The sequence below is a fragment of the Tursiops truncatus genome, chromosome 6 (assembly GCF_011762595.2).
Source record: "Tursiops truncatus isolate mTurTru1 chromosome 6, mTurTru1.mat.Y, whole genome shotgun sequence".
Taxonomy (NCBI): Eukaryota; Metazoa; Chordata; class Mammalia; order Artiodactyla; family Delphinidae; genus Tursiops; species Tursiops truncatus.
This window is the reverse complement of record NC_047039.1, coordinates 78657046-78683705: the sequence shown is the minus strand read 5'-3', so window position 1 is coordinate 78683705 and position 26660 is coordinate 78657046. Positions and strand designations below refer to the sequence as shown.

The following is a 26660-nucleotide window of genomic DNA, read 5'->3' as shown; positions in this document are numbered from 1 at the left end:
ATTTTTCATTTTATCCATTTTTAGTGAACAATTCAGTGGCATTAACATCATTCACAATGCTGTACAACCATCGCCATTATATATTTCCTAAACTTTTTCAGCATCCTAAACAAAAACCTTACTCTTCCCTATTCCCAGCCCCTGGTAACCTCTAATCTGCTTTCTGTCTCTATGAATTTGCCTATTCTAGATATTTCATATAAGTAGAATGATACAATATTTCCTATTGTGTCTGGTGTATTTCACTTAGCATAATGTTTTCAAGAATCATCCATGTTGTAGCATGTGTCAGAACTTCATTATTTTTTATGTCTGAGTATTCCATTACATGGATATACCACCGTTAGTTTACCCATTCATCTGTTGATGGACACATGGGTTGTTTCTACCTTTGGTCTATGGTAAATAATGCTGCAGTGAACACTGGCATACATCTATCTGTTTAAATCTCTGTTTTCTTTTTCTTTTCTTTTCTTTTTTTTTGGTATATACCTTGGAATGGAATTACTGGGTCATATGGTAATTTAAAGGAGGATTTTTAAAAGCTTATTCCCTCTGATTCTGTCATCCTAGACTTGCAGTTAAGCTCCTCGAATCCCCTCAGGCCACCTAGCTTTCAGTGCCCTATGAGCTCCTTTCCTCAAGCCAATGGTAAGAATAATGCTGCTTGGGGTGCAATTCTTCTCCTTAAGTGTGAGTGAGTTGAGGCTGGAGGCTAGTCATTTATGAGAGACTTCGTACCTCCAGAAGCCTTTCAATCAGAAAAGTTACCCAGAGGATACGTGAAAGTAGTGCTGGAATGTTTAGGATTCTTGGCCAGTAGACAGCATAGACAGAATGGGGGTGGAAGACAGTCTGATGCCAAGCGTAGAAACACCCATGACCCTTTTCAACCTTATCCTTACCCTTACCCAGTATATGGTCAGGTCATACAATGAGTAAGAAAATTAAGATCCTCACCCAAATCAACCATCCAAAAATAAGCTTTCAGAGTTTATACGTGTGAAAACTTGTTTGGCAGGGGTAATAGAAAATATTAGAGTGCTCTAGCTTTTTTTAACATTTTGACTTTAATTTTTTTATTTTTAAAATTTAACTTAAAAATTTTTTAATTGAGGTGAAATTCATATAACATACAAGTAACCATGTTAAAGTGTACAATTCAGGGGCATTTAGTGCATTCACAAGGTTTTGCAACTATCACATCTTCCTAGTTTCAAAGCTCTTTCATAATCCCAGAGAAACACCCCAGGCGTCTATCTTTTTAGATGTGATTGCCTTCCTTAGCTAGTTAGTGCAGTGGGCATGAATGTTCACACATATAAGGACTTAACACTATCACAAAAACAAGCTTATGCCTAAGGCAGGAAATAAATGAATAACTGGGCCTGGGAGACACATCAAACTCTGAATACCCTTTGATGGCTTCTTTCTAGAGTGTTTATTGGTCTGAGCGGGAATCAGGAGAATAGCAGCTTCAGAAATATGCTGGTTGCACCATCTGATTTAATGTGAGAGTAACTAACATTGCCCAGACATTGGGAATTCCTTGAGGACGGAGATTAATTATTATACATCTTCATATTTTCAACATCCAACACAATGGATTGCATCTAAAAGGTGCTAAATAAATGCTTTTGGTTAGAACTGAATGGGCTAGGTGAGCTTTGCTTAGTGAACAGGGCAGGTTGTGAGACTAAGAAGTAAATGTGAATTTAGAGGCATATAGATTTAGAGATAGATCATTCTTGAGAACAATCTGCAAAGTAATATTTCCCCAAGACTCAGGGAAAGCAGAAAAATATGCATACCATAGAATTTCCCATTAATAGAACACTTGTTGAAAATCATGATGTTCTGAGTCAGGGTCCCTGTTTTGTCGGAGAACACGTATTTGACCTGGCCAAGCTCCTCATTAAGGGTGGTGGTACAAGCCCGTGCTGGTGTGTTCTTTAGTTCATAAAACATCCTCCGATCCCAGTTGATATAGAAACTGTTGCCCAATCTTATTATCTCAACACTAAGGAGAAAGCAAGAAAAGAAGGGTCCTGGGTCAAAGCAGGGCAAGCAAATTCATCATCCTGGTTTCCTTCCTACCAGTCCGGTGGTAGAAATGAAAATCAGAATATCTTCCTTGGGAACCTACAATCTTGAAGGACCCTTCGTACTAGCCAACCCATTGTAATTCTGACTTTGACCATTATCACTGAAGGCTTTACTTGATTACCAGACATACCAGCCAACCCATTGTAATTCTGACTTTGACCATTATCACTGAAGGCTTTACTTGATTACCAGACATACTGATTAACTTTGCTGAGGCATACTCCCTTTACAGCCTTTCTTCCAAAATTTTTGAAATTCTGCAATAATGCAAGGCCTGCCAGAGTTAAGAGCTAATTTATAAAACGTAGCCTAGGCTTAATCAGAGAGTTATTGCTGCTGTCATGTAAACTCATTGGTGGGGAAGAGAGAGAATCTTCAGACTTGAAATAGCACTTTGTTTCAGAAGGGAAAGATCTGTGAGACTCAGAAACAGCTTACAGGAGCTGACGACCCTCTGATAAATTTCTAGGCAGATCCAGCCTGCCTGTGGGGTAGCTTTTCCCTAGAATAGCCTCCTCTTCATTTTATCCGAGTTTTCCCAATTGTGTTTGTCACATTCCACTTCTGTTCCAAATAACATGCATATAGATTCTTTATGGTTAACAAGCGTCTTCATTTTAAAAGTGGAGACTTTTAAGTGGCTTCCTTCCTATCATCATTCATATTTAGTTTGTGGCAGTTTAGGCTGCTTCATTAGTAATCCCTATCTGAGACAACTGCATTGAGCAACATGGATTTTTTGTTTGAGGTGAGGGAAGAGGTGCTCAGGCCCACATTATTGACTTTATTAGTCCTCATGTGTTGAGTCTTGACCTCTCCCTTCCTTCACCATACCAGTCACCATAGCAATCTCTCTAAACCCAGACATTTAATGATATTATTTCTTTCCTTGGAAAGATCTCTGCAGCTTTTAGGATAAAACCCAAACCCCTTGGCCTGGCATTCAAGGCTTTCCTGAATCTAATCCTAAATTACCATCCAACACCTTAGTCTAGGCTACTCACTGTTCTACGACCAGATCAAGCTTTTAAAAACCTCCAAACCTTTGTACATACTGGTCTTTCTGCTTGTAATATTCTTTTCCTATTTTCTGCTTGGTAAATTCTACTCTTTTCTCAAATATCAGTTTGATTATTACTTTTTTCTGTAAATCCTAAGCCTCTACAGGCAGAACCAACCTATTCCTTTTCTAGGCTCCCATAGCATTCACATATACATTTCTATTACATCATTCTTCATATTGTACCTTAATTATTTACTTAAGTATCTGTTTCCATGTCTATGTTGTAAGTTTATCTAGAGGAAGGGTTGTCTTATTATTCATGTTTCTTTCTCTGGCACCTAATATAGTGCTTGGCACATAGTAGGTGTTCAATAAATATTTATTAAATTAGTAAGATAATTTAGTTATATTGGGTGCTTTTGGGGTTGGGATGCCACAGTGCAGGGTTTAGGAAACCTGAAAAGAAGGATGCAAAAAATGTGTTTGTGTGTGTGTATGTGAAAGGGAATGTTGAAAATAGAAAAAGCAGATCAGAGTACAGTAAAGACTTATTTTACCTATATTTCAAGTTTTTGTTCAAGGTGCTCATGAAAAGGGGAAGGAAACATCCTTCATCTTCTCCAACTTTTAGGAACCAGAACTTAAGTCACAATTACACCTATCTACCATTTGCCACATTGTTTCTATGGGAAAACTCATTCTGAGTTCTGAATTAACTGATTTACAAATGAATGGACTCTGTCTCACTGATAAACTAGGGGCTGCCTAGATTGTGCTTTAGCATCACCAAATTTGTGTGCATTTTTTCTAACTATTTCATGTGTTTGTTTGTCTTATTTAGTCATGTACATTATAAACTATTTGAGGGTTGGGATAATTTTCTTTTGTATAACCCACATAGTATCTAGGATGGTATTCTGGATATAGAAAACATTTATGCAGTCTCTAGATATGTCTCAGAGTGTTTTGTGCACGGCACTGTGCAAAGTAAAGGGTTAAAGAGCACAGAATCTATGCTTTCTGAAAGTTCACAGTCTAGTTGGGGAATTAAGTAGGAAGTATGAAGTCAGCTTGTCCCCCAGTGGTCAAAGAAGCCTACCTGACGTAGAGGGAAATAGGCACCACGGTGTTGAGAATAATGAAGTAGGACCAGAATATAAGGACGGCAGAGACAGCTGATGAAGACACATATTCTTTCCATGGCAGAAAATCCTGGAAGTAGTAGCCTTTCTTGCTTTCCCAAATGCAATGACCAACTGCTAGGACAAAACACATGCTGCCTAAAAACAGAAAAATCTAGAAATCAAAAAAAGAATTAAATTAACATTTCATCCAAGACATGCTGCTTCAGTTCTACCGTTTGGAGCCTATCTCTCAACAAAGCCTCTCTCTTTTCTTGGAGGGCAGGGGTGCCCTGACGCTCACATTCTCTAGGCAGTAGTACACAGGACAGAAAAGAAAGCCCAGCAGGAGCCATCCTTGGGATTTTGACAGGAGATAATAGTAACTAAAATATAGTAAATATTAATTAAGTGCCAATAATTGTGCTAAGTACTCTACATGTATTATTTAATTTAATATTTATAATACCCGTCTTTTAATAACAGACAAGAAACTTGATATTAAGAATGGGAAAGTATTTTGCCTAAAGTCATTTAGCTACTAACTAGGATGGACAGGTCTTGAACTAGTTCCAGAACACAATCTCTTAATTACTCCAATACTGAAGTGAGGTTCTGCTTTAAAAACAAATCTAAAATGTGTGGCGTTGGCTTAGCAGCTGGGGGTGGGTGGGTGGTAAGGAAATGGATATAAAAGACTGACAATATGGCAATCATGTTTACAGTAAAGAATATGGTAAAACTGGAAGACAGACCATGTGCCTACTGAAGCTAGAGCTCTAAGGGAAATGGTTAGAATTAGAATATTAGTGTGTGTTGGCTGACTTTAACAAAAGAAAGAGTTGAAATAGGGGAATAACTGGCCAATTTTAAGCAGAAATGAAAAGGAATAGCGTGAAATCTGGGTCCTCAAAGGACTGGAAAAGCCTATTACTTTTAGACACCAAAGAGGAAAAAAGAGACAAGATTGAGATCTTAAGCAAACAAGGCCCAATAATTCTTTTCAGCTGAATAAAATGAATCAGCCTGGAGGCAATGTTCAGATTAAAGATGGCACCTTTTTACCGAAACAAGATTATTGTTCTAGATAACCCCAACTTTCTTGTCATTAGGTTGAGAGAAAAGGGCATGGAGGGGAAAGGATGCAAAGAAAGAAGACAGATTTGAGAAAATCTGTTTAGAAAAGAACTTTGGGGAGGAGGGGATAATAATCCTGAACTCATTTTACAAAGCCAGCATTACTCTGGTACCAAAGCCAGAGAAGGACACTATAAGAAAAGAAAACTACAGGCCAATACCCCTGATGAATACAAAATTTCTCAATAGCAAACCAAATTCAATAGCGTATTAAAAGGATCATACACCATAATCAAGTGGGATTTAGACATTAATGAAAGAAACTGAAGAAGACAAGTAAATGGAAAGATATCTTATATTCACGGATTGGAAGAGTTAAGCAATGTTAAAATGTCTATACTACCCATGCTATCTATAGAGTCAATGCAATCCCTATCAAGATTTCAATGGCATTTTTTATAGAAATAGAAAAAAAATCCTAAAACTTGTATGGAACCATGAAAGACCTCAAACAGCCAAAGCAGTCTTGAGAAAGAAGCAAGGTGGGTGCATCTCATTTCCTGATTTCAAACTATATTACAAAGCTATAGTAATCAAAACTGTATGGTACTGCTATAAAAACAGACATATAGACCAATGCAACAGAAATGTGAGCCCAGAAATAAACCCATGCATATATGGTCAACTAATATTTGACAAGGGAGGCAAATGGTGTTGGGAAAACTTGATATTCACATGCAAAATAATGAAACTGGACCCCTATCTTATACCACTCACAAAAATTAACTTGATATGGGGCTTCCCTGGTGGTGCAGTGGTTGAGAGTCCGCCTGCCAATGCAGGGGACACGGGATCGTGCCCTGGTCTGGGAAGATCCCACATACCGCAGAGTGGCTGGGCCCGTGAACCATGGCCACTGATCCTGCACGTCCAGAGCCTGTGCTCCGCAACGAGAGAGGCCACAACAGTGAGAGGCCCACGTACCGCAAAAAAAAAAAAAAAAAAAAAAAAAAATTAACTTGATATGAATTAAAGACTTAAGTGTAAAACCTGAGATCATAAAACTCCTAGAAGAAAACATAGAAACATAGAGAAAAAGTTCCTTGACAGCCGTCTTGGCAATGACTTTATAGATATGCCACCCAAAGCACAAGCAACAAAAGCACAAATAAACAAGTGGGATTACATCAAACTAAAAAGCTTTTGTACAGCAGAAGAAACAATCAACGAGATAGAAAGGCAATCAGTGGAACGGGAGAAGATACTTGCAAACCACATATCTGATAAGGAGTTAATATCCAAAATATATAAGGAAATAACTCAATAGCAAAAAAAAATTCAATTAAAAAATGGGAAAAGGTCTTGAACAGACATTTTTCCAAGGAAGATATTCAAATGGCCGATAAGTACATGAAAAGATACTCAACATCACTAATCATCATGTGATGCTCCTGGTGGGCATGTAAATTGGTACAGCTACTTTGGAAAACAACATGGAGGTTCCTCAGAAAATTAAAAATAGAACTACTATATAATCCACTTCTGGGTATATGTCCAAAGGAAATTAAATGACTCTCTTAAAGAGATATCTCCACCCCATGTTCACTGCAGCATTATTTACAATAGCCAAGACAGGGAAATAACCTAAGTGTCTATCAACAGATGAATGGATAAAGAAAATGTGACACACACACACACACACACACACACACACTACAGTGGAACATTATTCAGCCATGAAAAGAAGGAAATCCTGTCATTTGAGACAAATGCCCAACTCTCCAAAAAACTGCCAAATGCTTTCCAAAGTGGCTGTACAATTTTACATTCCACCAGCGTCACATGCCCACATACCTGCAGAGAAGACATGTATGATGTTATTGTGAACCACTTCTAAATCTACTCAGGGGTCTTCAAACCTGTGCCCTTTATCACAAGGTATGAATTGCTCAAAGCAACCCATCCCCACTGCTAGAAAATTTTAGGTCTCATCTTTGAGTCACTGATAGAAAGTCTTTGGAGACAAGAGTATGAAGGCAGGAGGAGAAGATCTAACTGGGACCATTCTCAGAAAATGAGATTTAAAAATCCTTATTATGAAAAATTTCAAACACATTTAATGTATATAAATACTATAATGAACGCCTATGTGCCCATCACTCAGCTTCACCAATTATCAATTCGTGGTCAGTTTTATTTTATCCCAAACCTCCTCTTCCCCTGTCCTTCCTTTCATTTTAAGCAAATTTCTCACATTATATAATTTTTTTTGCAAACAGTTTAATATATCTCTTTAAAGGATCTTATTTAAACACATAATCACAATACCTTTATCACTTAAAAAGCTAGTAATAACTCCTTAATATCATTCAATATTTGAGATTTGAGAGTTGAATAAGGGATGGAGGAGAACAAAACAGGAGGATCAAGATAAAAAAGAATAAAATCTGCTTTCATTCCTAGCCTAATGCAGATTCATACTGAATAGTTCCGCTCTTTGTGATGAAGGTTTCTTCGGGGCCATAAAACCCTTCTTAATCTTACTCCTCCTTCCTTATGCTTCTCTTTAATGGGTCATGTGAAAGCATGGCTTATCCTCATGGTTCAGATTAAACTTCAGTGATGAGTTCTACTGGCTTTGCTTCCCCTTTGGACAGTCTATGTGGCCAATATTAAATCTGAGACCATATTCCTCTACCTGCCACTTCTCCAGGCCCGACTCCATCAGCTCCAGTGGGAAAAAGTGGGGAAGGTAAAATGATTATAATAAACTATTATTATTTATTTATAAATATAAATTTATTTATAATCTGTTTATTATAAATTATTAGAATAAATAATTTGATACCCTCTGAAGCTGTGGGAGAAAATTACTGAGTGAACTTCAACACCCTTTCTGCTCCATACCTGTTGCCTGGATAATTGAGAATTACCCATCAATCATTTCCAGTGCTGTGCCATCCCTCCATTGTTAGACTATGAGTCCTCCAGAACAGATCTTTCTGTTCAGATTTTTTTTTTTAATTTAATTAATTAATTAATTTTTGGCTGCGTTGGGTCTTTGTTGCTGCCTGCAGGCTTTCTCCAGTTGCGGGTGAGCTGGGGCTACTCTTTGTTGCGGTGTGTGGGCTTCTCATTGTGGTGGCTTCTCTCGTTGTGGAGCACGGGCTCTAGGTGCACAGGCTTCAGTAGTTGTGGTGCACAGGCTTAGTTGCTCCGCGGCATGTGGGATCCTCCCGGACCAGGGCTTGAACCCGTGTCCCCTGCATTGACAGGTGGATTCTTAACCACTGCACCACCAGAGAAGTCCCTTTCTATTCAAACTGAGCCAGCAGAAAGGAAGTCAGCTTTATTGGACCAAGATCCTGAGAGCAGGGCCTCTCTCCCTTCAGAGAGGCCTGCAGGGGCAGGACACAGTCTGCTCTTTGCTCATTCCTAGAGCTTTTCCTGCCATCCTGAGGCTTTCTAAACCCTTGCAGATGTTCTCTTTCTTAAGAAATATTCATGTTGTGATGGAGTTTATTGGTACTTAGCCTAAAGCTTCACTTTGCTTCCTTTCTATAGGAAGAAAGAAACAAGAAATTGGTTTTTGCTACAAACCCCAGATGTTACTTGTTTATTACAAGAGCCAGTCAGACCCAAGAAGACCTGTGTGTGAAGAGTGGTTCCAGTAAAGGCTGAAAGAGATACTCAGTTTTGTCAAGAACTAAGGCCATTGCTGGTCACAGTGGAGCTCCCAGGCATCACAGGCAGTCTGTAAAAAGAGAGTACTCCTTGGTCCTTTGGCCCTTCACCTCTGTGCTTTTCATTGTGCCTTACCCAAGAAGTATATCCTGGATTTCTGGCATCATTCAAATTTCAAGCACTGTGCCCCACAAATACGTCCTACTTAAGAGACTAGGGTTCACAAAGCATTGTCATTGTGAGCTCTGGGGAGATCTGGGGAGGGGGAAAGGACCAAACTCCAGCTCCCCTGTGGGCTTATCAGGAAGGAGTTTTACTAAACATACTTCCTGTGTCTGTCAGATTTTCCCCTAAGAATCATTTCCAAAAATGGGAAAAAATGAAGTGTTTAAATCAGGAAGGATTTCTGCTTCAGCTTTGAGAAATGACAATGCATTATACCTAACTACACTGACAATGTCTTGGCAAAAATACCACATAAACAAAACTGCTGAGCTGTTAAGAACATAGCTAATGCAAGAACATTTCTTCATTTAATAACCATTCAAAAGATATTTCCTGAGAACCGTTTTGTGCAAGGCACTCCCAAGAATATAGAGATGAATATAGCATAATTTCTACCTTACAGGCTCATAATTTGGTAGCTCAGGTATTCATTCATTTTTTTCACTAACTCAACACATAATAATAACACATTTTTTTCACTAACTCAACACACATAACTCAACAACATAATAATGATGCTCCTATTATGTGTCAAACATAATTCTAGGGGCTGGGATACAGTGGTGATAAAAGACAATGCCTTAACTCTCAGAGAGTTTGTAATCCTGTGGAGATATGAGGAAAACAGATATGTTAAGAAAAGAAAAAATACAAATTAACTAGTGCTAAATGCTGTGAGGAAAATAAAACAAGTTAATACAATAAAAAATGTCTTAATGGAGGTGGCCACTTTAGATAGGGTGGCAGAGAAGCCTTCTCTGAAAAGGTGACATTGAATACTGAAAAAGAAGCAAGCCATGCAAAGGCCTAGATAGACATTGCCAGCAAGAGTAAAGGTCCCATGATAGGAACAAGTTTGCTCTCTCACTTGATTCGTAGTTTACCTGGGTATAGATTTCTAGGTCAAAGTAATTTTCACTAAGAACTTTGAAGGTATGACCCTATTGGTTTCTAGGGCCCAGTAGTGTTAGTGAGAAATCTGATGCCAATCTAATTCTCATTTTTTGTTGGTATCTTATTCTTATCCCTATGAAAAAGTTAAGGGACTTTTATACACCATTGGTGTTCTAGAATTTCATGATGTTTAATGGATGCTTTAAATCTGAAATTCATATCCTTCTTCAATTCTAGGAAATATTCTTCTATTATTTCTTTGACAATATTGCCCCCTCCATTTTCTCTTTCTGATACTCCTGGGAGATCATGTGGGGGCTCTTGGTTTCGTCCTCCATTAAAAAAATGTATTTGTCTCTTTGACTTTTGGTTTTATGGTCTAGTAGTATTCTTTGACTCTTTATTTCAGCCCTTCTATTGGCTTTTTAATTTCAGTAATTTTTACTTTCCGAAATTCTTTTTGTTATTCTTAGATTGCTTTTTTATTCTTTCATTAAAAAAAAAAAATTTAGGGAATTCCCTGGCGGTCCAGTGGTTAAGACTCTGCGCTTTTACTGCTGAGGGCCTAGCGTGGATCCCTGGTTGGGGAACTAAGATCCCACAAGCTATGGCATGGCCCCCCACAAAAAATTTTAGCCTATTCTTATTTTATTTGTGCAATTGCTTCTTCTAAGAATACTAGTAAAATTCTTTTGAAAGTTCTTTTCTTTTATCTTCCTGAATTATAATCTGTTTTTTCCAGAGTCAGTTATTCTCTTTGTTCATCCTCATCCTCCTCTTTTGTGCTCCTGGTTTCCTTCCAGTTCACTTAAAAACAGGAGTAAAAGAGTAGTTTCATCATTATAGGTTGGTTTTATTTCCTTGGGTTAATTTTGTTTCTCGAGCAGACCACTCCCCTATGGGAAGATGGAACCATGAGTTCTGTGTAGGTAGGCAGAATGTGTTCTTTCACTGGTTTTACCGTAGAGTACACGAGGAGCTTGCTGGCAAACTTGAGTCCCCCAAATTTAAAATAAAGTGGGTTTTACTCTGAAGTGATAACACCCACATTAGAAGCCCTACCTCTCTGCGGATAGATTGTTAAATTTCTTCGGAAAGCAGTTCTCTTGTTTGAGACTAGAGGTCAGATACATTTGTTACTGCTATATGTATGCCTATAGGGGTGGTAGGATGGTACAGAGGGCCAGGTGTTGTCCATGTTGTTTCATGGGCAGTTTTAAAATTAATTATCCTGATTAGTACCCCCACATCTTACTCCTGCTCTCAATTCCTGCTGAATCTAGCTTGGAACTACTCTTGAGGAATGCATTTCCGCGGAAGCTTTCACTACTCTGGTTTATTTATCGGTATAATCTATCTACTTTCTGCCTTCCAAAAGCTCATCAGCATCTTGGGTCTGCTGACAGTTCTTCACGCTCTGTCAGGGGATTTATTTTCTATTTGTACTTCCTTACAGTCATTTCATTAGGCTCAAATAGGAAGTCTCAACATCCTTCTTAAACTAGATGCCCAAAAGTGAACATGGGACCCGAGATAATATTCCCTACTTTCTGAAGGAATGATTGCATGAATGACCTCATAAATGTAGAAATTCATAGCAGCTACTCTGCTAGTTTAGCTGCTCTGGGTATTTACACTGCTTCTCTGCTGCAGCCGTCTTGTGAGAACTTGAGCAGAGAACTGCATTCTCTTTGGAGACTCCCATTGCAGATCCCTCTATACCTCTGCTTTAATCTGCTCTGGTGTTCTCTAGGCCTGCTATTCAGCCACCATCCTAGGACTTCCTTTCACTGTTCTCATGTTTCCTGGCTTCCATATCTTTCTTGGTTTATTCTCTTGTTTTGCTTGAGTATATACTAGAAGCTTCCTAAGAGAGGATACATGATAAGTAAATTTTTTGAGTCTTTGCACATATGGATATTTCTTTATACTTGCATTTTATTGATAGTTTCAATGGATTTAGAATTATAGGATGCAAATAATTTTCTGGCAGACGTTTGAAGCGTTGATGTTTACCTTCTGCTGTTGCTGTTGAGAAGGCCAATGCTATTTTATTTATTTATTTATTTTGTGGTACGCAGCCCTCTCGCTGTTGTGGCCTCTCCCGTTGCGGAGCACAGGCTCCGGACACGCAGGCTCAGCGGCCATGGCTCACGGGCCCAGCCGCTCCGCGGCATGTGGGACCCTCCCGGACCGGGGCACGAACCCGTGTCCCCTGCATCGGCAGGCGGACTCTCAACCACTGCGCCACCAGGGCAGCCCAGCCAATGCTATTTTGATTCTTGAATATGACATTTTATTTCTCTCCGGAAGCTCTTAGGGTCTTTTAAAAAAATTTTTATAATTTCTTCACATGTGGTCAATCTGCCATGTTAAACAGGTTTGTCATGTGTTTTAGTTTTGTCTCCCCAGGGAAATAGCAAGTATAGTAGAAAGAGCATTAACTCTGAAAAGTTATGCCTAGATGGATAGATGTGATTATTAATAAAATTATGTATGTAAAGCATCTGGCACATATTGATGCCCCATCTCCCAAAAGTGAACGTATATACTTGAGAGCTGGACCCAGGACTTATAAAACCTTATGATCTTCACAACACCTGGCACATACTAGGCACATACTAGATTCTCAATAAATATGACTTGATCTCACCATACACAAAAATAAACTCAAAATGGCTTAAAGACTTAAGTATAAGTCATGACATCATAAAACTCCTAGAAGAGAACATAGGCAAAACATTCTCTGACATAAATCATACCAATATTTTCTTAGGTCAGTCTTCCAAGGCAGTTGAAATAAAAACAAAAATAAACAAATGGGATCTAATCAAACTTATAAGCTTTTGTACAGCAAAGGAAACCATAAACAAAATGAAAAGACAACCTACTGAATGGGAGAAAATATTTGCAAATGATATGACTGACAAGGGCTTAATCTCCAAAATATACAAACAGCTCATACAACTCAACAACAAAAAAACAAACAACCCAATCCAAAAATGGGCAGAAGACCTAAATAGACATTTCTCCAAAGAAGACATACAGATGGCCAAGAGGCACATGAAAAGATGCTCAACATTGCTAATTATTAGAGAAATGCAAATCAAAACTACAATATGGTATCACCTCGCACTGGTCAGAATGGCCATTATCAAAAAGTCTACAAATAACAAATGCTGGAAAGGGTGTGGAGGAAAGGGAACCCTCCTGCACTGTTGGTGGGAATGTAAGTTGGTGCAGCCACTGTGGAAAACAGTATGGAGGTCCCTCAGAAAACTAAAAATAGAATTACTATATGATCCAACAATCCCACTCCTGGGCATATATCCAGACAAAACTGTAATTCAAAAAGATACATGCACCCCTATGTTCATAGCAGCACTATTCACTATAGCCAAGACATAGAAATAACCTAAACGTCCATCAACAGATGAATGGATAAAGAAGATGTGGTACATATATACAACGGAATACTACTCAGCCATAAAAAGAACGAAATAATGCCATTTGCAGCAACATAGATGCAACTAGAGATTATCATACTAAGTGAAGTAAGTCAAAGAGAAAGACAAATATCATAAGATATCACTTATATGTGGAATCTAAAATATGGCACAAATGAACCTATCTATGAAACAGAAACAGAATCACAGACATAGAGAACAGACTGGTGGTTGCCAAGGGGGAGGGATGGAGTGGGAGGTTGGGGTTAGCAGATGTAAGCTTTTCTATATAGAATGGATAAACAACAAGGTCCTACTGTATAGCACAGGGAACTATATTCAATATCCTGTGATAAACCATAATGGAAAAGAATACCAAAAAAGAATGTATATATATGCATAACTGAATCACTGTGCTATACAGCAGTAATTAACACATCATTGTAAAGGTTCTTCTGACCATTTTTTTTAGATTCCATATATATGTGTTAGCATACGGTATTTGTTTTTCTCTTTCTGACTTATTTCACTCTATATGACAGTCTCTAGGTCCATCCACCTCACTACAAATAACTCAGTTTCAATAAAAAATATGATTTGATGACGATGAGTTTTTGCCATTATTTTTCTGTGGGACTTTATTTATGATATTTATCTTTACTTGTCTCAATTTGCATATTTGTCAGTGGGGAAAATACTTCTTGACTTGCTTATTGTTCATGTGTTGTGAAGCTTCAGTTAGTGAATGTGAAAATATTCAAAAAAGTTAAAATCCCTCTACAGATGTCAAGTACAGTTTCTGGTCTCAAAGCTGAATGAATCTTTTTTTTTTTTTAACATCTTTATTGGAGTATAATTGCTTTACAATGGTGTGTCAGTTTCTGCTTTATAACAAAGTGAATCAGTTATACATATACATATGTCCCCATATCTCTTCCCTTTTGCATCTCCCTCCCTCCCACCCTCCCTATCCCACCCCTCTAGGCGGTCACAAAGCACCGAGCTGATCTCCCTCTGCTATGCGGCTGCTTCCCACTAGCTATCTATTTTATGTTTGGTAGTGTATATATGTCCATGACACTCTCTCACTTTGTCCCAGCTTACCCTTTCCCCTCCCCGTATCCTCAAGTCCATTCTCTAGTAGGTCTGCTGCATCTTTATTCCAGTCTTGCCCCTAGGTTCTTCTGACCATTTTTTTTTTTTTTTAGATTCCATATATATGTGTTAGCATACGGTATTTGTTTTTCTCTTTCTGACTTAATTCACTCTATATGACAGTCTCTAGGTCCATCCACCTCACTACAAATAACTCAATTTTGTTTCTTTTTGTGGCTGAGTAATATTCCATTGTATATATGTACCACATCTTCTTTATCCATTCATCTGTTGATGGACACTTAGGTTGCTTCCATGTCCTGGCTATTGTTGAATGAATCTTCCTAATTTTCTAAAATCCCATTTATTAAATCCAAAGGATATAGAAAAAGAACTGTAACATTTAACATAATAAATAACAGAGAACACACACTTTGTAATTCAGATATTAATGAGAAATGTACAGAAAAAGGGCACTTTTATTTTCTAAGCAATAGAGTAAAAATAAAATATAAAAAGTAATGGAATCAAGTACAGGCAGCATTGGAACCACTCAGTCATGCAGAGAAGCTGTGTAAGTGAAGAAATTAATCTGTCTATATCTAACAAGAATAAAGGCCACCCGTATATAATAGCATGGAAATAAATTAATTAGTCTTCAATTTAAACTTTATTCTCAAAGCTGATTATTATCTATTGAGTGCTTATAAAAATTTTTTATTGGAATATAGTTGATTTACAATGCTGTGTTAGTTTCAGGATACAGCAAAGTGAATCATTTATACATATACATATATCCACTCTTCTTTAGATTCTTTTCCCATATAGGCCATTACAGAGTATTGAGTAGAGTTCCCTGTGCTATACAGTAGGTCCTTATTAGTTATCTATTTTATATATAGGAGCATGTATATGTCAATCCCAATCTCCCAATTTATCCCTCCTCCCCTTGCCCCCGGTAACCCTAAGTTTGTTTTCTACATCTGTGACTCTGTTTTGTAAATAAGTTCATTTGTACCCTTTTTTTAAGACTCCACATATAAGCTATATCGTATATATTGAGTGCTTTTCAAATTTCATTTCTTAGCAGCAGAATCCTTTATTTTCCAACTGAGATCTTACAGACAGATAAATGTGAAGCTGCTCTTTTTAAACCAGAAACTTCAGAATGAAGAGGCCGAACAAAACTCTTGATCTTCTCTATTCCCCCTGCAGCAGACCTTAGACTCCTCTAAGGAAATAGAGTTTGAAAATCATTGGTTTAAGTAAGGTGATCTATTAGTCCAAGTAAGGTTTTATTAAAGTGGTCATGAGTAAAATTGGCTATGAAAAAAAAGTGTCTTAATTTCTAAAGCAGGGTCCATAATCTATTCTGGTACCACTAATTGAAGTATCAAAGCTTCAACAAGTTATGACTGTCCTCCACAACAGAGGTATAAACTTGAGACTCCCTTGTCAATGAGTTCTGTTCTTTTCTGCTTCAGACATTAGTATGTGGGGTCCTAAAACTGCTTGAGGTTTTCAAACAACTAAATTCTGACTTGAAAATACCAGCTACTGCTGTGGAAGGAAGGGAAGTATGCTTATTTGTAAAGAAACAGAAAAAAGTCTTTAACTTACCCAGAGCACAAGGACATTCATGAGATGGTCTATGTGTGTCCGTTTAAAAGTGGACTTTCCACTGTTCTGCATTAATTTGGTGTCTGGTCCTAAGTGAAACAGGGAGACATCACCTCTTAGAATCACTGAATATTCTCAACAGGATTGAAATTGGGTTAAAATGTACCTTTATGATCATTTTATCAAACCTCTTTCCAATGCTAGGGGATAAAGTCCTGGAGAAAGGCTCATGCTTGGTGCCAATAACTCAAAGAATGGAAAATTTGTTTCTAAGGATAATCCCAACTACTTCTGCAAAGTGCATCAATGCTTGACACCTCCCTCTCTTTGCTGCACCTTAGTCTAGTTTTTCACTGATAAGTCAGAATAGGAGCCACAAGCTTCTCTCTCATCACCATCTGGTTTATTTAGCTTAGAAAAGGGATTTTCTGATAAGGAGAACTTCACCTTCTTTTGAGGAAACCCATTGCTGGACCAGGCTCTATTTAAAGTTTCTAATTAAGAAATGGAGAAAGGAAAAGGCAATGGCAGTGATTTCTCTTGAGGTGGAAGCTTGGGAGCTGAGATTTCTCTGGAGCTGAGAGACAGAGACTCTGCATTTCTTCATGACAAGGCAGATAGTAAGTAGAAATAAAGAGCTTTTTTTTTTTTTATAAGAGCTCCTATAGGAACCAACATTTTTTTTATTTTATTTTATTTATTTATTTATTTTTGGCTGCATTGGGTCTCTGTTGCTGTGCACAGGCTTTCTCTAGTTGCGGTGAGCAGGGGCTTCTCCTGTTGCGGAGCACGGGCTCTAGGCACGCGGGCTCAGTAGTTGTGCCTCATGGGCTCTAGAGCGCAGGCTCAGTAGTTGCGGCGCACGGGGCCAGTTGCTCCACGGCATGTGGGATCTTCCTGGACCAGGGCTTAAACCCGTGTCCCCTGCACTGGCAGACGGATTCTCAACCACTGCACCACCAGCGAAGCCCTAAAGAGCTTTTAATGGCCACTGGGACTAGAGTTGGAAATTATTATCTTACTGTGGTTGTTGTCATCAGTGCCCACTGTCACCAAGGGCACAGGGTGGCACAGAATCTTCCTCCATTTTCCAGCACTACCTTATAACTTAAGAAAATCCCTCAATAAGTATAAGGGATTATGGTTCTAAATGCCATCTCAAGATGGGCCACTGCTAATGAGCCACATGTGCCTTTTCTCTGGCATGAACACTTCATATTGTATTTTATATTCTACATAAGGACCGCCGTGTTTATTTTTTCCTTATGGGAGTAATCCACATGTATACTCTCCCCTTTCACATGTTCCCCTTTCATATGCTAATACTATGTGTACTTCTATGTGTATACCTTCTCTTGTGTCCAGATATGTTTAGAAAGACTTATGAATGCTCTGTGGTCTTGGAACACAAAGCCTTCCTCTAACAAAGGCAGGGCTGATATGCTGGCAGCTCATTGCTTGGAAAAAAGTCGTTTTTTTCTTAAATTATCCATCCATCTATCCATCTACCTGCCTCCCTTTCTATCTGTCTCAAAGCCATAGTGTTCTGGTACATATCTGAGCACCATATCTGCATCCTGAAAACTAAGTGCCCACAACATGGCTACTAACGGAACCCAGTAGGCTGGGGGTCTGTGGTCCCCACGAAGACGTACCAGTAAAAATTACCAAGCCATAGCACCAATCTGTATTCCTGATGATGCAGCCTCGGAGAATCAGCCTGTCATGATCCAGGACGTAATTTTTTCCTTTATAAATCAGTATTCCTGTGAATCTGTCCAACCTGTTATTGGGAGACTCACACCTCACTTCTCCTGAAAAAAAAAAAAAAGAAGGAATAAGAGTCCTGACTCTGTAATCTTAATTCTTTCCTAACAGGACAGAGGAGGCTTAACAGAGAAGAGGAAAGAACATCCCCTTTTCAAAATATACACACATCTTTTGCCTATCCTTTCTCAGCCGCTGCCCATTTCTCACCAGGCAGACAGTGTTCTGGGCATCAAAGAAGAGTAATTCTGTGACATGGGTCATCCAGAGAGAGAACAACCCACACGATAACCTATCACCATCAGTACTTCTAGATCAAATGAGCTGAATCTGAAGAAATTTTAAAAGTACTTAAAACAAACCTAGTAGTTGTTTCAAAATGGAAATAATTTGACTTTTTCATGATTAGTAAAGTAAAATATGCCCATTGTAAATACATATACAACATTAAAAGGAGAAAGGAGAAAGTAAAATTCACCCACTGCCTCGAAATAAGCACTATTAAACTTCTGTAGTACATCCTTCCAAGTTTTTCTCTATACATGTACTCATACACATACATATGTTTCCAAAAACAGGTTTGTGTTACATATACTATGCATAGTGTATTGCAATCTTTTTTCACTTATTAATATGTTGTGAATATTTTTCCATGTGAATAAATATCAACTTGCACATCGTTTTTAATAAGTTATATAGAATTCACTATATGGATGTACCACACTTTAACCAGACATCTACTAATAAAAATTTGGGTTGGCAAACCTATTTCCTAACTCACCATCAAAGGCAGACAGTAGCTTCAGGTTATCTTCCATCTCACTGGTAACTGAGATGGCTTGCTTCACTTTCAAGTTGGTTTCACTAGAGTAAAGAATGCACATACATAACAGCAGCACAGGTCCAATTTCTCCAACTTTAGAAAACAGTTGTTACCAATAGAGCTTGGGCTATAGGCTTGAGCCGTGAGAGTCACTCCCACTGTTATCCTCTCTCAAGAAAAGTTTTGAGGTGGGATGGTTCTACAGGGAAGCTGAGTATTAGCCCACTCATTCCCCTCTCTCCCTGAAACACATATCAACTACTTTAACCAACCTATGAGATCTTGCGGGTCAGATGCTCTAGAAAAGCTGAAGAAACATCACAAGACAACCTGGAGGGGGTACCTGCTCCCTTCAAGAATAAGGAGCAGGTCCTGGTAAGAAAGTGCATATACCCCCAAGTAAACATATTCCTCATCTCATAAATATTTACAGGATCCATGAAGGGATCCCACTTAACCATTTGCTGATACAAGAATGCACAGAGACAGAAGTAAAAAAGAAGCCACATTTCAAAAAGTTTGTGGGCACCAAGAGGAATAGTTGTAAGGCTGCAGATCGATACAAAACTCCACAGGACAAGCTCTCTGAAGATGGCCTCTATACTCCAAAGATCTTAGCTTTTGCACGTTAATGAATTTCTACGTTAAATCCTTTCTAGAACATGGTTTATCAGTACATAATTACCTCCATATTCATTTCCCCCCCTGGAAACTTTGGAACTATATTCTGAAATTTTACAGTTCTGTTAACGTCTTTCCTACCACTCAGCATTACTGAATATAGATAGACAGAATGTCTCCAGTTTAGAGATGGAGAATATGGAGTTTATTTGCCCAGATTCTGCACCAGTGGATGCTAAATTATTGCTGTCAAGAGCTCAGCCTTAGACTTGAGGTCCCAAGAGTCTGGCCTCCTATCTTATCTAGATATTTCTAGCCTCTTTTAGCACTTCATTCTCTGCATCATGTTCTCCCTCAGTGAGAAATCACTCTAAGCTGGCTCGACCGTCTTAATGGATTATCAGGAGGGAACACTCACCCGTCCAGTTCTGCTGTTTCTATATATGTCAGACTGTAGGGCTCACTGCTAGAGAGTAATAGTATATCAGCCTGTGGTCAGAAAAGTCAGAGAAGATAAGGAAGGCAGACTTTTAACATTACAGTGTAACAAAAGCAATTACCTCAGGAACAGATGTTCATCTTAAGAATATTAAAGACATTTGGTTTACTTTCTTTGTCTAGGACCCATCACTGCTACCACACACCCCCTCTCCAAAAACTAGTCATATTTTACCTGTAGCTATGGTGAGAAATGGACAAGAACAAACTTCTTACCACAGGAGATGTTGATCTCTGGATGCAAAGTGAGGAAGGTGAAGGTCACCAAAAGGAGTGGTCACAGAAGTTGCTAAAAGGGTTCCTATTCAAGCCAAAAGAGAAAAAGCCACAGCCCAAAGAGGTACTCACCGTGACAACCTGATTATTTTCTAGTTTTATTATATCTCCCACTTGGACATTCATCCATTTGTCTGTCACTATCCTGCAAGAAAGTGAGCCTTGAATGCCTGCATGCCTGCTCTGAGAATTTCCCCACAGCCCTGTTTTGACAATCAAGAAGAAAAAAAAAAAAAGCTGAGATGAACTCAAGGCTCAAAGGAGGACCGAACTGGGTTTGTGATACTCCTTGCTACAGTCAAGAATGGGGCCCACTTCTCTTGACTTAAGACTATAAGAGTTTTCTAAAACTCTATAAAGGTATATGTAGACATACATGCACATAATTTTTCTTTAAATAAAAGCAATATATGCATATGGTAAAAAAAAAACATTTCAAATAATTAAGAAGTATGTAAGGGCTTCCCTGCTGGCGCAGTGGTTAAGAATCCGCCTGCCAATGCAGGGGACACAGGTTCGAGCCCTGGTCTGGGAAGATCCCACATGCTGCGGAGCAACTAAGCCCGTGTGCCACAACTACTGAGCCTGCGCTCTAGAGCCCGTGAGCCACAACTACTGAAGCCCACGTGCCTAGAGCTCGTGCTCCACAACAAGAGAAGCCACCGCAATTAGAAGCCCACACACCACAACGAAGAGTAGCCCCCGCTCACCGCAAGTAGAGAAAGCCCGTGCACAGCAACAAAGACCCAATGCAGCCAAGAGTAAATTAAAAAAAAAAAAAAAGAAGTATGTAAAAGGAAAAAGTAAAGTCTCTTCTCTCCCCAGATTTTAATTTTCCTTCCCCCAAGGTAGCCACTGTGAGTAATTTTTTGCATTTCTTTAGAGAAAATATCAATCCATATAATCCCATACAAGATAAACATTTAAAAATTACATAATAGATACATAATTTTCTGTACTTTGCATTTTTCATTAATAATATATCTGGGAGAACACTTATAGAAGATGTGGCTCATTCCTCTTGATAGCTAAAAAATGTGGCTTTTAACTAAAGATGTGCTTGTAGCCAGAATTACTGAGAAATTAAGATGACAGAAATCACAACTTGAAAAACAAATTTTTTTCAGTAGTAGCTTTGCTCAAACTCATGTGCTCTAGAAAAAGAAAGCCACTTTTTGGAATATAGACAACTCACCTCAAGTGTTACATCAGTCAAACATGCACTGGCTTACAAAGTCTAACCACTAGGGCCCTGCTTGTGAACTCCTACTCTAAAACCACTCTATGACAAATTCTTCTCTAATAATCTTATAAAATCCAAGTGCTCAGGCTCCTTGGGAAGTTCATTTGACTAAATTCATTTGGTAACTCCCTAGCCTTGCAAATTTCTTATACACTCAGTTTTATCTTTTCTTTCTATTTCTATTACCTTCCTTTCTTTTTTAATTTTCTTTTTAATCACAACTGACTTTTTGGGTGGTATCTTATGAGAGGCTTCAACAGACCAAAACACTTAGGGAAATAATCCACCATGAGTAAGAATCAGCAGACACAATAAATAACAGAATTAGATGCCCAAGCATGTCACATAATAGAATCATATGATTAAAACTACAGCTGCTGGTATATATACAATGAAATACTATTCAACCATAAAAAAGAATTAAATTTTGTCATTTGCAACAAGGATGGACTTGGAGGGTATTATGCTAAGTGAAATAAGTCAGACAGAGAAAGACAAATACTGTATGATATCACTTATATGTGGAACCTAAAAAATACAACAAACTAGTGAATATAAAAAAAAAGAAACAACCACACAGATAAAGAACAAACTAGTGGTTACCAGTGGGGAGAGGCAATATAGGGGTAGGGGATTAAGAGGTACAAACCATTACGTATAAAATAAGCTACAAGGATATATTGTACAACATGGGGAATATAGACAATATTTTATAATAACTATAAATGGAGTATAACCTTTAAAAATTGTGAATCACTGTATTGTACACCTGTAACTTGTATAATGTTGAACATCAACTATACTGCAATTAAAAAATATGTTTTTAAAATATAGCTCCTGGGTATTCTGTAAGGTCACCATGAAAAAAGACTGGACCTCAATCTTGAATTCTTTCAGATTTGTACTTCTTTGCAATCATGATTCTGCAAACACTGGTCACTTTTCCTTTCATACAATCTCTATTTGTTGAATTCTTTCCCATCCCTTAAGGCCCAGCACAAATATCACCTCTTCCAGAAAGTCTTCCTTGATTCCTTTAGCCAGCTATGATTGCTCATTTTTATTAATTCCTATGATAATTTTTTGTACCTCTTATGATAATCTTCACATTTTGCCTTATATAGAAATCATGCCTGTCTCCCTCTCTCCCTGCCAAAGGTAAATTGCTCAAATTTTGCAGGAACCCACAAAAAATACAAACATTGACCCAATACTTTAGATAGATATGACCAAACACTACAGCAATGGAGTCAACACCAATATTTTCTTTAGATTGCTAACAAAAAGATGCCCTAACCAAAGGTTACAGTAGAATGGTCAATAAGCCATGTAGAGTCGATTGATGTTCTAAAGACAGGTGTCTCCATGCTGACCACTGTACTAGTAATAACCACTTGCACATTAATACCATGTCATAATTTATTAATTGCTTTAATATATATTATTTTGTTTTCATTTTCATAAGCATCCTCTAAGGTAGAGAATATTATCTTCACTTTATAGATAAGAAATATGAGGCCCAGAGAGGTCTGGGGTCACATAGGAAGTTCAGGGCATACTAGATCTAGAAACAAATTCTTCTTATGTCCAACCTGAGGCTCTTTTCACTGTCCTGAATCACTTTTGCAAAGCACCCAGCACATCAAGTTTTAGCAAGGCCAATCCTCTCCCAGAGTTGGTCCAACCTAAACTGGCTTCCCTAGGACTTACCTGCCATCCATCAGCAGCAGAACAGAACGACTGTTGACTTGATTGTCGTTTTGGTGCCTTTTCTAAAATTATACAAGAAAAAGTTCAGGAAATAGATATAAAGCAAACTGCATGTAGAAGGTTAATATTTTGAAGTATTATTCAATGTAGTTCCCCTTTTTTGTAATTCTCCCTCACCCCCCCTCCTTCACCCTCCCAACCCCAAGTCCTTCTACCATAAAAACCAGGCCAAGAAGCTGATTGTCTCTGAGAAGCTGGGGATGGAGGTCAGAAAAAGAACCAAGAGAGAAGAAAGAGACAAAATCTTGGCTTTAATATCAAGAGCCAAAGCCTGGGGTAATGAGAACAAACAACTTACGTCAAAAGCCACAGAGGAGAGAATACAAAATGAGGGGTAGGACTAGAATCTCATACACCTTGGTAGGTGCAGGGAAGTTAAGTATTCACAAGCATACAGCTACCCTCACCCACAATCACAGTCAGCATAAGAAGCCTCTACCATGGACGCAGTGAGGAAAGAGGAATAGAGGTCCATTCAAAGACCAAATAAGGTGACAAATAAGGGTATGTCCTGATGCTACGACTCACACAAATCCCCTCCTTCCAGTTGAGATTACTCCCTGCGAAAAGGGTAGGACTGGGAAGAGGGCAGAAAGAATCCTGAATTTGTCGGTTTATCCTAAAGAGACTGAGTTCTAAACCAGAAGTAACTAGGTGGGTTATCCTGAATTGGCAAGTTTACTTTTCAGCTTTCATTAAAAACGGTTGAGATGGTGAGGTGCTGGTTATGAGCTACATTGAGTTTAGTTACAGAAAATTAAGTTATATTTTTGCACACCTGAGTTGTGACTGAAATTTCAACCACTATATGTGCTAATTCTGGTTTTAAAGAGTTACAGAGTTAAAGAGCTGGAGAAACACCCTGCTCTCAAACTTTGGTGTAAAAATCTATCCTGTCAAAATCAGAAGGACTCTCTTAGGGAAGCTTCAAGCAGGTCAACAGGATGGACTTCGCAAATCCCACTAGTAGGCGTAGTGCTGGTTCCTCACCCTCACCCTTCCTTGCTGGACCTGCTGCAAAGAAGCAAAGAGGAAGCCATGCAGCACTCACTGAAAGCCAGTTTCTCCCTCCAAGGCCAGGAAAGGAGTCAGCCTCTGTTATGTCATGATCTTTCTAAAACCAGAGGGTTGCTAGCTATGTGTACCTGATAGAACTGAAAGTTGGAAAGGGAAATAAGGGAGAGCTGGAGAGGAGAAGAGCAATGTGGAAAGGGGAGATAAGAGCAGGAGAAAGCAGGGGGGACAGAGGGAGGTGGGAAGGGGAATATAAAAATGGGAGAAGGGTGAATGGAGAAAGAAGGATGAGAGCAAACCCAGAGAGAGCTAACTGAAGGAAGAGGTGGGTTATTAAAAAGGAGATGGAAGGAAACCTGGAAAAAGGTGGCAGTAGGAAGAAAGAGAAAGGCCTTGCATTACCCCTTTCTGGCCATGTATGGCTCACCAATCTTGGGCTTAAGGGAATTTCATATTCCTCTGGGATGGATAAGGACATAGGGAAAGGAAACACCTCTTTCCTTTCAGTGCTTCTTCCTAGCAAAAGGTAGTCCTGGGGAGTCCTTCTTGCCCCCCACAGCCTGACTAGGTACAGTGAGAGACTAGAGGCCCAGGAAGCCACTTCACCACGTCGTCGATGGCATCTTTCACTGCTGTTATGGACAGCACCACCATCAGGGGTACCACAGTCGTGTACCATGCCAAGGAGGAGATCTGGGGAATCAACTGAAAGACGGACGGGGAGAGAAACTTGGGTCAAAAAACTTAAAGGACAGTGTATTCCCTCCCAATCCCCACCCCACCACCATTTTCCCCTCCCTAGATTTATAATAAATTCAACTATCCTAGTTGCTTTCCATTGTTGTAGCCTCCAGACAACCACCCAAAAATCAGGAAACACCTCCTAAGAAAGGATTAAAGAAGAGGAGATGGTAAATTGCTATGTATCTGTCCTGAACTCTAATACCCTTGTCTTGATGGCAAAGAGCCATTTCTCCTCTGATAATGAAGGTGCTGGGGGTAGGGCTGTAAGAGTGGACACAGGAAAACCACATAACCTCCCACACCCCTCCAGCACAAGGAGAAATGAGATGATCCGTCTCTCTCTCCCAACTTGTGCCTACTCCGCTCTGCTTCCTTGCCCTGTGCTTGTGTTCTAAACCATTCTCCTCCCTCAGCACTCCTGTGTGTTAACTTTCTGTCAGGGAGGCTGGGAAAAGAAGGAGGAATGGGATGGCAGCTGAGGTTGGGGTGAAGAGTCAAGTCTGTGGCCTTTTATGGTTAAGCTGAACTGTGGCCGTGCAGCCATGATGAGGGAGCACCCCTTACTCGGGACTTGGCGACCTTGTCCCCTTCCTCTTGTAGAGGCTTGTTTCACCCTGGCTAATCCTGACCACAGCTACTCTAGGAGACTGGCCTGAGACTCCAGCCATCCATTTGCCTGTTATCTAAAGAGAGAAGACATCTCTCAGTTTAAGGAGGAGAAGAACTGATTACATAACCTGACCCCAGAGAGGCTGATAAAATACTTTGTGGAAAAGGCCCTAAAAGGCAATACCTGTAGGAAAAGCAAAAAGAGGAAATATGCATTTGCAAGTCTCTGGAACTGTTCAAACAGGTTCATAGGCAAGAAGTTAAAGGCATTATATTTTGAGGTCTTGATGCTATTGTTCTGTGAGTAAAAGAACACAAGCACAATTAGACGAATGAAAGACCCCACCTCCCAGTCTTAACAAAAAGGACCAAGACCACTTCATGAAACAGGAAAAAGCCACAGCTCCCCAACATAGTGGGGCGCTTTTCTTTGAGGCCTAGAGAGGCCTAGAGTATGCAAAGTTGGCAGAGCTGATCAATATGGGACATTTTTAGGAGGGGCAGGATTTATTTATGCCCTGAATAGAATTCTTTGTTTATTGATGCCATTGATAATAATGATGATAATAAAATCAACAGCAATAAAAACTTACACTTATTGAATAGTTACTATGTGTAAGGCACTCTTCTAAGCATTTTATATGGAGCAACTTATTTAATTCTCACAACCACCATATGAAGGGAGTAATATACTACCAACTTTTGAGGACGCAGAAATTGAGGCACTGAGGTTAATTTATTTGCCCAAGACCACACAGTTACTTGCAGAGTTGAGATTGTGCTGTCCCCTGAGCCCCAGTTCACTTGTACAGCCATCCAAATGCTTTTTTTTTCTTAGAATCAGAAATCTTTCAGTTTCATCTTACCCTATGACCCAAGGTCCTTCTCAGCTCTAAACAGCAGGCAAGTTTGCCATTTGTGTTAGCTCTACTCAGAGCTCTCTAGTGAAGCTTTTCTTAGCCTGGCAATCCCATTTTGTTGTGCCTTTACATGTTGCTTTCAATGCTGAAGGATATCAGATGCC

General features: G+C 39.0%; 1 protein-coding gene across 3 annotated transcripts in view; it reads right to left on the bottom strand.

Moving 5' to 3' along the window:
- The window catches only part of LOC101330367 (phospholipid-transporting ATPase FetA-like), a 93548-nt gene that overhangs the window by 27459 nt on the left and 39429 nt on the right, over positions 1-26660 (bottom strand). Inside the window, exons 5-14 of one of the 3 annotated variants that reach the window (XM_019949043.3) lie at positions 25821-25934; positions 24890-24988; positions 23210-23271; positions 20329-20401; positions 19901-19971; positions 18820-18902; positions 17927-18085; positions 16272-16360; positions 4209-4405; positions 1812-2020 (exon numbers count right to left, since the gene is read on the bottom strand). In XM_019949043.3, the coding sequence (XP_019804602.3) occupies positions 1812-2020; positions 4209-4405; positions 16272-16360; positions 17927-18085; positions 18820-18902; positions 19901-19971; positions 20329-20401; positions 23210-23271; positions 24890-24988; positions 25821-25934 (1156 nt within the window). Of the gene's footprint in view, positions 1-1811; positions 2021-4208; positions 4406-16271; positions 16361-17926; positions 18086-18819; positions 18903-19900; positions 19972-20328; positions 20402-23209; positions 23272-24889; positions 24989-25820; positions 25935-26660 lie in introns of those variants that run through there. The other 2 variants (XM_033858231.1, XM_073806253.1) reach the window with 2 other exon arrangements.